We start from the raw sequence: 10,806 nt of genomic DNA, 5'->3' as shown, positions 1-10,806 counted from the left end.
AGCGCTCGCCTTGAGCTGAAGAGCTGAGGGACAGCGCCCAGGCCCAGAGTTCAAGCCCCACGACCGACAAAAAAAAAAAGAAACATAGGTCTCATTTCCCTCATTTGTAATAATTAGAATATGCTTGTACGTCTACAAGTAACCCCAATGGATATAAAAAGACTGATAATTACACTTGGACATGATTAATTAAACAGCACTCTAAACATTTACATAATGAGAACAAAAAAGGATATTCTTAGGAGAGGATCACAAGGGCTCAGTTGCTATGTGCGTATAATCATATAAAATGATGCTTATCAAAATGAACTCCAAGAAATAGAAACAAGAGGTTTTTTGTGGTTTGTTGGTTCATTTGTTTGTTTTGCCAGTCCCAGGGCTTGAACTCAGGGCTTGAGCACTGTCCCTGAGCTTCTTTTGCTGAAGGATAGCACTCTACCACATGAGCCACAGTGCCACTTCTGGCTTTTTCTGTTTATGTTGTACTGAGGAATCCAACTCAGGACTTCATGCATGCTAGGCAAGTACTCTACAACTAAGTCTAATTCCCAGCCCTGCTTGCAGTTTTGTTTTTTTGTTTTTTGTTTTTTTGTCCCCGCTTTGGTGTTTTTCCTTTTGTCACTCTTTGTTACTTCTTTACCCTTTGCCTTGTATGTAAGTTCATCTGATTTGGGGAGGGGAAAGGGAAGCATAGAATTGGTAGGATAAAAAGTGAACCAATTCAGCAGTGATACTCACTAGACACTATGTTGGAAATGAACTATACAACTTGGGGATGAGGGGGAGTCAGAAGAGGAAAATCTGGGAGAAAATGAGGGGGAGGGTGACACTATTCAAAAAGAAATGTACTTGTTACCTGACCTATGTAACTGTAACCCCTCTGTACATCACATTTACAATAAAAAATCTTTTTAAGGAAAATAAAAAGAAGACAAGAACTTCACAGAGTTTCTTGCCTGAGCTGGCTTGAAACCTCAATCCTCAGATCTCAGCTTCCTAGTAGCTAGAATTAGTCGTGAACTACCAGCACCCAGCTCAGCCTAAGTTTTTAAACTGAGGCACAAAATAGGCAGATGACATCCACAAAGATAAGGGATGGGACAGGTGCACTTCCCACAGATAATGAGAGTCAGAGAGAACAATGATGGGGGAGAAAAGGGGTAGAATGCCTAGCACCTCTGACTTTGAAATGACAGCGGACTGTGAATGATTGGACCTGGGGAGAGAGGAAGGAGGCAGCTTCCAGGCTTCTAATGAGAGACTTGGCAGGTGGTGCCTTGAACACAGAAGCCGTGAGTCTGTGGAGAGAAGGTAATGAGTTCCTTTCTGGATGTCTTCCATTTTCACAAGCCTTCCTATCTGCAGTTGCTAAAAGGCTTGACAGTTAAACACTTCAGACCTTTCGGGTTCTTGGAGACATTTCTCTGTAAAACCATAAATATGGACACTTCCTAAAAATTCTTCGAAATGCACTGAATTTAGAATCTAGATGTGATTTGAAGAGAAATTGAAAAGCAATCCATGACAGTGATTTTGTTGTTCTAGAAAGTATCATCTTACCAAAATTAGAAAAGAAAAATGCTTTATAACAAACCCAAAAATAACATACCTAACCCCAAATGAGGTCCATGAAAAATATTTTTTAAAACTACATAGTTTCAGCTACCTAAATATTTGAGTTCTATTTTAAGGACAGTGGTGGCAGTTCAGAATATATTTGGTTTTAAATAGATTTTTCTATCTCTAGGGCATAGTGCTTCTACTAACTTCTTCTTCCTAAATTGCTTGCTTTCATCTACTAAATAAACTTTGAAGAGACACTTGTCAATGTGTAATATTACTCGATTTAGCCATAAATTACATTACTAGTATTTAAGTATACCTTGAAACTATGAAAAAAGCTGGAAGTAGAGCTGTGACTCAAGTGGTTGAGCACTAGCCTTGAGCAAAAGAAGCTCAGGGACAGCACCCAGGCCATGAGTTCAAGCCCCAAGACTGGCAAAGAAAAAAACCAAAACACCTTGTCATCTATCTTTTACTCACCATCATGAGTAAAAGAAATACATGGTATTTCTTCTGACCAAAGTGTCCACATCAGAGAAAAGGGGCCCATGTTCCCCAAAATCTTGATACAGCTGGCCTATGGAGAAATGGCACTATATTTAGAAGGCATTCCCTAACTGGATTTTTCCTAACTAATGTTGCACCTTGAAGTTTCAATTTTGAAACATTAGTTAGGGAAAATCCAGTTAGGGAATGCCTTCTAAATATAATGCCACTTCTCCATAATCTCACTTACAGGCTCAGGCCTCAAGGGTTAAAAATGGAAATAGCACAACTTAATATTACACTTAGTGAGTGGAGTCACGAGCAAAAATTTTACTTCCTTTTTGAGACATAACATTGTTCTGGTCTAAAGGTCTGAAATCCAGCTCAGTGGTAATGCACTTATCTAACATGTATGAGGATCTGGATTCCATCCTCAGTGCTGCAAAATAAAATTAATTAATTAATTAATTGCTAAAACAATAGAGTAAAAGATGCTTCTACCAGGAGACAACAATGATTGCATTGAAATAGAAGCTGAGATTGTCACCCAGCCACTTAGGTTTCCTCAAGATTCTACATCAAAGAACAAAGAAAGGAGATGCTATACTCATGCAGTGATTGATCCTGATTACAAAGGAAAAATTAGGTCACTACTACACAATGCAGGCTAGCGAACAGTATGTCTAAAATACAAATATCTTAGAGAATCTGTATTACTACCACTGTGTCTTATGATTAAGGCCAGTGGGAAACTTTGACAAAATTCAGGTGAATTATGGTTTCTACCAGACTAGAAGCCTGATAATGATCTGAGATGCTTACTGACACCAAAGGAAATATAGGCTAATGGAAGAAGGGAGCCATAAACATCAACAACAGCCACTATGACCAGATGCAGAAGCTGGTCATGTGGTTATTACTGATATTTATAGCTATAAATTTTGACTTTCTTCCTTTATTCTTTATCTAAAACTTTTTAAATAATTATTAAATTAGCATCCTGAATTGAGGATAATCAAGAGTAATCTCAGGGCTGGGAATATGGTCTAGCAGTAGAGTGTTGCCTAGCGTGTGTGATGTCCTAGGTTTGATTCCTCGGTACCACATAAACAGAAAAGGCTGGAAATGCACTGTGGCTCAAGTAGTAAAGCTCTAGCTTTGAGCATAGAGAGGCTCAGGGACAGCCTAGGCCCTGAGTTCAAGCCCCAGGACCAGAAAAAAAAAAGAGTAATTTCAATCCAGAGGCCCTCTTCTGAGGAGGTTTTGTTTTGTTTTGTTGATATGGATGATACTTCTATACTTTGACGGAAATAGGATTATCATCATTGTCTTTTATTTGAAGAACAAATTTGGTAATGGAAATGTGGGAGTACCAAGTTGACAAGGGTGAACTGTGGTGATCACTTTACATGTCAATTTACGCAGTCCCCAGTTATTCAAGCAAATACAAACACAGAGTTTCCTGTTGCCATGAAACACTTTGAAAATATGTTTAATGTAAGGAAACTGCGAGATAATCTAGACAGGCCTAACTTCATCCATGGAAAGACTTTAAAGGGAGAACTGAGATTACTGAAATTCCACCAGAGAACTTGCATTTTACTCCTTACCTAGTTGTAGCTTAACCTTCCCAATGGTTCTGAACCACAGTAAAGATACTGGGAATCCAGGAATGCACTTGATGTGGCAAAGGAATTCAGGAGCAACAACTGGGAGAAACAAGTTAGGAAACCAAAGTGACTTATGGGCCTCCAGGAAGATATGGAAAAGGTAGAAGACATAGCCCATGCTGTTACTGACATCAGGGCTAGTGTGTCTTGTCATTCAGAGTTCAGTTCCAATGTTTAAGACCTCTCATAATCTCTCAAGCAGTAGTCCACAACTCCTGCCAGTCTGTTTTCCTTACAGCACTACTTAACAGCATCATTATTTCTATGTCATCAGATACTTTCTCAACTGAAAGCCTTTCTCCAGCAAGCTCAGCACTCGACAAATACCTTGGCATTTGTTGATACACAATAGCTTTTCAGTAAGTTGGTACACAATAGCTTTTCAGTAAGTAGAGCTGATACCTTAAAGATATCAAATTTAGGCCAGGCACTGATGGCTCACACTTATAAACTAGCTACTTAGAAGGCTGAGATCTGAGAATCACAGTTAGAATCCAACCCAGTCAGGAAAGTCCATGAGACTCTTATCTTTAATTAATCACCCAAAAGGCGAAAGTGGAGCTTTTGGCTAAAGTGGTAGAGTGCTAACCTTGAACAAAAAAAAAAAAAAAAAAAGCTCAGAGACAGCACCCAGGCCCTAAAGTCAAGCCCTAGGACCAGCACTTAAAAAAAAAATCAAATTTCTAATGGAATTCCCTGTCAAAACCTGCTACTTGGCAGTGAAAGAAGTAGGCAAACTGTTATATTCTAGTGTACAGGAAAATATTGGCATTTATTCCTAACGGCTTAATTTAACAGACTTAGCCAGATGCCAGTGGCTCACACCTGTAATCCTAGATACTTTAGAGGTCAAAGGTTCAAGGTTGGAAGCTAAGCCAGGCAAGAAAATCCACTGGACTCCATCTCCAATTAACCACCAAAAGGCATGGAACTATAACTCAACTGGTAGAGCACCAGCTTTGAAGTGTTCAGACCCTGGGTTCAAGGTTCAAGTGCCGGTACTGGTGTGTGTACGTGCATGCAAACACACACTCATCACACTCACAAACTAAGCCAGGCACCTGTGACTCATGCCTATAATCCTAGCTACTCAGGAGGCTGAGATCTGAAGATCAAGGTTCAAAAGCCAGCGTGGGCAAGAGCATCCATGACTTTTTTTTTTTTTTGGTTGGTCGTGGGGCTTGAACTCTGGGCTTGGGCACTGTCCCTCAGCTCTTCAGCTCAAGGCAAGCGCTCTACCACTTGAGCCACAGTGCCACTTCCTGTTTTCTAGTGGTTTATTGGAGATAAGAGTCTCACGGACTTTCCAGCCCTGGCTGGCTTTGAACCTTGGTCCTCAGATCTCAGCCTCCTGAGTAGCTAGATTACAGGCGTGAGCCACCGGCACTCGGCCATGAGACTCCTATCTCCAATTAACCACCAGAAAACTAGAAGTGATCCTATGGTTCAAATGGTAGAGTGCTAGCCTTGAACTGAAGAGCTGAAGAGCTAAGGGACTGCACAGAGTTCAAGCCCCACTACCAACTAAAAAAAAAAAAAAAAAGACTTGGACAACTATGATTATCCAGAGTATTTCTTACACTAGAAAAGACATAAAAATTCACAGATTGCTTTCAGCCATCTATTTTTTTTATTTACAGTTTGTGTTCAATGCAAATCAATTCCATAACATGAGAAGTTACTATGAATCAAAGCATAAATACACAAACACAATATACAATCCAAATAGATGTACAGCATTCAGAGTATGAAGCAAAGGGAGTGTTCATTCACACACACCATAGCCTCAGATCGGTATGATCTAGCTGTTCCTGTGTGGTTTCTAAAAATGGGAGGAAAATGACTGGTTATTAGAACTGTGGTGATACTAGATACTGGAACATGTGAGCATCAGTGTGTGACCATGCGAACAAAAATTATTTTTTAGGGAGTTTTTTAAAGGCTTGTGTAGCAATGATGTAAAAGATTTACTGTGGAATCTAGCCCACTTTCAGGGTTAGGACCAGGTTCTAACTATCTAAAAATATTGACTGATAACAGAAAGTATTCCAAATGTAGCTATTCTGATCCATAGTTTTTGTAAAAAAAAAAAAGTATTTACAGAAAGAGTATAAAAGTTTTTGTGAATTTAATGCAAGATAACTTTCAATCTTCACTACCCAACTGCTTGATTTATGGTTTTGGTTCCTTTGCCTATTTTCCTTCTAATTTCAAGCTTTGTGATTTTACCTTCAAAACAGACCAAAATGTTAAATGGTGAAAGGTATTCAACATATTCAGAATTAAAACATAACATTTTTTAAATTAGTTAGTTAGGCTGGGAATTGGTGGCACATGCCTGTAATCCTAGCTACTCAGAATATCAGTTTGAAGCCAGATCAGACAGGAAAGTCCTGGAGACTCTATCTTCAGCAAAAAGCTGGAAGTGGAGCTACGGCTCCAATGGTACAGCACTAGCCTTGAGCAAAAAACTAAGGAACAGCCCCCAGGCTGCGTTTAAGCCCTAGTACTGGCACACACCTGTGCACAAATACACACACACACACACAGAGCGCTAAAGTTAATGCAATTCTACTCTTTGGAGTCTGGTTAGCTAAATGAATCCTGTGTTCTTATTGAATAAAAATATTCTTTGGAATCAATTTAGCTAAATGACGCTGTTGTTGGGTGATGAGAAATGCATACCATTTGACTTTGTAAGGATAAGATTTATTCAGGATGCTTGGACTGGGGATGGATTCCAAGCCATCATTGGCTGGGACATACATACAAGGTGGGATGTAATATCCAATCCAAAGTCATAAAGGGGAAGTAAAACAAAAACAATGACAATAACAACAAAAGAGTTCAGTTCAGAACAGTGACAGCTTAACAATGTGAAATTTTCCTCAAGTGTATGGGTATTAAATTAGTACTGCTGAAACATGACATTGAGGATTCATCATGACACCTGGTAGTTCTTGCTAGTGTACATATAAATAGAATCATGGAAGCCTTCCATATTATCTAATTGATGGACAGCCTATCTAATTGATTTAATGAGCCAAAAAATTAAAATGGTATCTCCATTCCATATTCCATCCTTATCTCTAAACAAAACCTATGGTTGTTTTCAAGGCAGACCTAAGGGTTCAGGTTTCTTAAGCCACACTCAAGGAAATCATCTCAACTTTGGATGTTATCTCTCATCATCTGGTACATGAAACTCCAGCAGATTCAATATTGACATTCATCCTCTGTCAAACCCTTCACATGTTCTTCAAAACAATCAAATTTGGAATTCTCAACCCTTTCTGTGTCCAGGAAATAAGCTGTGGAATCAGTTGATTTGATGCAGACATTTTTCTTCCTTGCCACTTTGGACTTCTAGTTGCCATTTGTGTTGGGTGGAGAAGATGGGGAAGTAGAGACGTTGCTTGGCCTGAGTCTCTAACAGTAGAGATGTAGAAGAGAGAGCGAAACCACAAGAAGACCGGCTGTCGACTGCAGGGTACTACCGCCTCCCCTGGTGGTGGTAATGGTTGAATTTGGGGCAGCCGTGGTACTCTGGGAGGAGTTAGTTGAAAATGGCACCACTGTTTGGTTTGAATAAATCTAAAATACATTAAAAAGAAAGTTACATATAACATGCCCACTGATGTCACAGCTGCCTCCACCTACACTTTAATATGACAGAAGGTAATTTCTTTTTATTTGCAATGATTGCTATGGAACACAGGACTTCGGTCTCACTAAGTACAACCTCTACCAATAGAGCGAAACTTCTCACCCATGACAAATTAGCAAGATCACCTTTTTTCAAACAACAGGATTTTTTTTTCTTTGTTGCTATTTTTGCTTTTTTTTCTTTTTGTCTTCTTTGTTCATTTGTCTCTTTGGGAGGGTAAGGGGACATAGCAATAGTGAAACAAAGAGTGAGCAAATACAGCAGTGGTACTCGCTAGACACTATGTTGAAAATTAACTCTAACTTGTGGGTGGGGATGAAAGGGAAAAAAACTGAGAAAGCCAGGGAAGAGGTGATATTGTCCAAAAGGAAATGTACTCTACCTGATTTATGTAACTGTAAACCCTCTGTACATCTTTATAATAATAAAAATAAAAGTAAAAAAAGATTGCCTTTTTTTCTCCCCTGATCTCTTATATTATTAAATTCCAAATTTTTTGCTCATTCTTACCAAGTTATTCTCTTTAGTTTCCAAACTACCTATAAACTAGGGCCACTGGCTCACACCTATAATCCCAGCTACTCAAGAGGCTGAGATCTCAGGACCTTGGTCCAAAGCCAGCCCCACAGACAAATCCACTAGACTCTCATCTCCTATTAACCAGCAAATGGCCAGAAGTGAAAGCGTGGCTCAAGTGATAGAGCACCAGCTGAGAATGGAAAAGGTCCAGTGAGAGTTCAAAGACCTGAATTCAAGGCCCAGTACTGATGCATGCGTGTGTGTGTGTGTGCACACGTGCGTGCATGCACACACACACACACTAGACATACTTATACAATGCAAAAAGCAACAAAAACAACAAAAAAAGTTCTTCAAGCTATACATCTCCCCTGAGCATGACTATTTTGACTGCCGTGCAGAGGAGCTCAACTTTAAAATATTGCCATTGAAAAGCAGAAGTGGTGCTGTGGCTCCAGTGGTAGAGCGCTAGCCTTGAGCTGAAGAGCTGAGGGACAGTGCCCAGGCCCAGAGTTCAGGCCCCATGACCCTACCGTCCCCCCCCCAAAAAAAAAGAAATAAAAAGAAAATATTGCCATTGAGATTCACTGTGATAGAATTGGGTCATTGTACACTACATGTACACAAACTATTTTCACACAGCCTGGCTAATTCACGTTGGCCTTAAACAGTTGCAGAGAGACACACACAAAAACAACATTGAGTATCTTATTCCCTGCTTTGGAATTATAATCATAGCCCTTCTCAAAATTGGCCACACGATTTGCTTTAAACTGGGCGAGTGGGGGAATTAACCCTTGCCTGAAGGACTTCACAAAAGACAGACACCTAGAGGGTTTGGTGTTCAATTTCACCGGCAGCAGACTCACTGCCAGGTCACTAGCTCAGAGACGTGGCAAAGAACCAACGTTCTCTCAGTGTACCAGCATTGGAGTGGCATAATATTCACTACGGATTTTCCGAGCCACCAAATGCACAGTCCAGTGGGGCACGTGATAATCTCTCCTTTGTCAGGGAACAAAGGCAGATCGGGAGTTTTCGGCTCTCTCTGCCAGGGAGGATTTCCAAGGGCTTCTGATTACGGGCACCAGCGGGAGGGAGGGAGAGAGGGCGACGTGGCACCAAACAAGAGTCTAGGCCACACGTACATTAGGCTGCCTTTTAATCCAAAGATAAAACCCTCTCAATCAGGGCTGGCTCCTTTTGTTGTGACAGCCGAAAGGCCAAGGAGTAAATATTGACCCCACCCCACCCCTCAAAAAGTACTAACTGTAGCTACAGTGAACTAACCACGACAAAATTTTGGATCCAGTTAAATCCGTTTATTGGGCACCTCCTGTGTACCACTCAGCCTGTCTATCAAGAAATCTCACTCTGACCAAAAAGAAAAAAAAAAAGGAGGGGGAGGGGGAAAGCATTAACATGGTAAACTCCTGAACACAGGATCTGTTTGAGATCCCCGCATGCAATCTGCTCTTTCTTCATACAAAGAGATTGAGCACAGTGGGCGAGGTTTTTTTTTTTTTCTTCTTTAAATAGAACCCAGGGCATCAATCTGAACATCTAAGGGTCCTGTTGAGACATTCTGAATAACCACCAAAAAAAAAAAAAAGCTCATCTATTAAATTGACATTAAACGAAAAATTGTCCTACCAAACTAGCTCTATTCACTTCGCTATAATGTCCCCTCTTGCAGTGTTCGGTCGGGGGGGGGGACTCCTGGAGGAGGTGGACGCGGGTTGGGGGGGGGGACGAGTCGGTTTCAGGCGGTCGTGCCCCTCCCCCACGGGGAGTGGAGAGAGGATGGGGAGCGCAGCGCACCCGCAGCCAGACAATAGGGCAGAGTGGCCCGGCCCGCGGTGGAAAGGCAGGCGAAGGGCGCTCCCCGCTCCCGGGTGAGCCTGGAAGCTGGGCGTCTGGAGACCACAGACCCAGAGCGCCCAACTGTTCACAGGAAGCCTCTGGGACGCTCCTAGAAAATGCGATGGGAAGAGGGGTGGCCAGCCCGCCCCCCGGCTTGGCTCCCCTTCGCCTACGCCCGGGTCCCGCTGGGCCCCCCTCGGCTCAGCGCCGGGTCTCCGTCTGGACGTCCCCTCCTGGCTGCGCAATGCTTCTCCGCGTGCCCAGAGCGAGGGGCGAGGCCGGTTCTCCGGACAGAGGACCCGGGGAGGAGGCGCCGGTGGCGGGGACGAGGGACAAAGCCTGGAGGGGTCTCGGGACAGAAACGTCTCCCCACGTCCCACTCAATCTGGGCTAAAGCAGGGGTTCACGGGGCAAGGGTGCAAAAGGTCGCTCCGCGGACAGCGCGGCGCCGCGAGAGGGTCCCTCCTCAGGCTTGAGCCCCGAGTCTCTCGGGACAGGGGTGGGAGGTAGGGCAGACATCTGGGGCTTCCTCGGGACCCCCTCCCCAACCACTTCGACAGTAGAGGATGGGCGTGATCGACGCTCCCCAAAGAGGACCGTCCCCTCTCTTTGTGTGGTGCTGCGCTGGGAGCGCGCAGGCTCTCCGTGGGAGGGGAGGGGGCAGCTCACACGAGGGACTGACACGAGGGGTTCGCGTGGCCCCCCGTGTGGTCAGGTGATACAAATGCCCCCTTCCAGTGCCAGGGCTTGTCTGGAGGTAGGGGCTCACCACCTCCACGCTCCCAAGGGCGCGGCCCCCCGACCCCCAGCCGCCAGGACCTCACCTGCGTGGGTAGGAGCAGTGCCAGAAGCAACAGCCCCAGCCCCAGCCTGGCCACCATCGCTCTGCCCATGTCCGCTCCGTCGGTGCGCGGTGCGTCCCGCTGGCTGCTGAGGTGCGTGCAGATGGCGTGGAGACGGGGTGGCTCGGGCGGGCGCAAACGAGGTGGGGAGCGCGGCGGGCCAGCGGGACTTTATATACCCGGACGGCCACAATAG

General features: G+C 43.5%; 1 protein-coding gene across 1 annotated transcript in view; it reads left to right on the top strand.

Moving 5' to 3' along the window:
• The window catches only part of LOC105990061, an 18,190-nt gene that overhangs the window by 1,196 nt on the left and 6,188 nt on the right, over nucleotides 1-10,806 (top strand). Inside the window, 1 exon segment of the mRNA XM_013022374.1 lies at nucleotides 10,556-10,703. Coding sequence (XP_012877828.1) covers nucleotides 10,556-10,703 — 148 coding nt within the window.

The sequence above is a fragment of the Dipodomys ordii genome, unplaced genomic scaffold, assembly GCF_000151885.1.
Source record: "Dipodomys ordii isolate 6190 unplaced genomic scaffold, Dord_2.0 Scaffold62, whole genome shotgun sequence".
NCBI lineage: Eukaryota > Metazoa > Chordata > Mammalia > Rodentia > Heteromyidae > Dipodomys > Dipodomys ordii.
The sequence above is the reverse complement of the archived record's forward strand: the minus strand, read 5'-3'. Positions and strand labels throughout refer to the sequence as shown.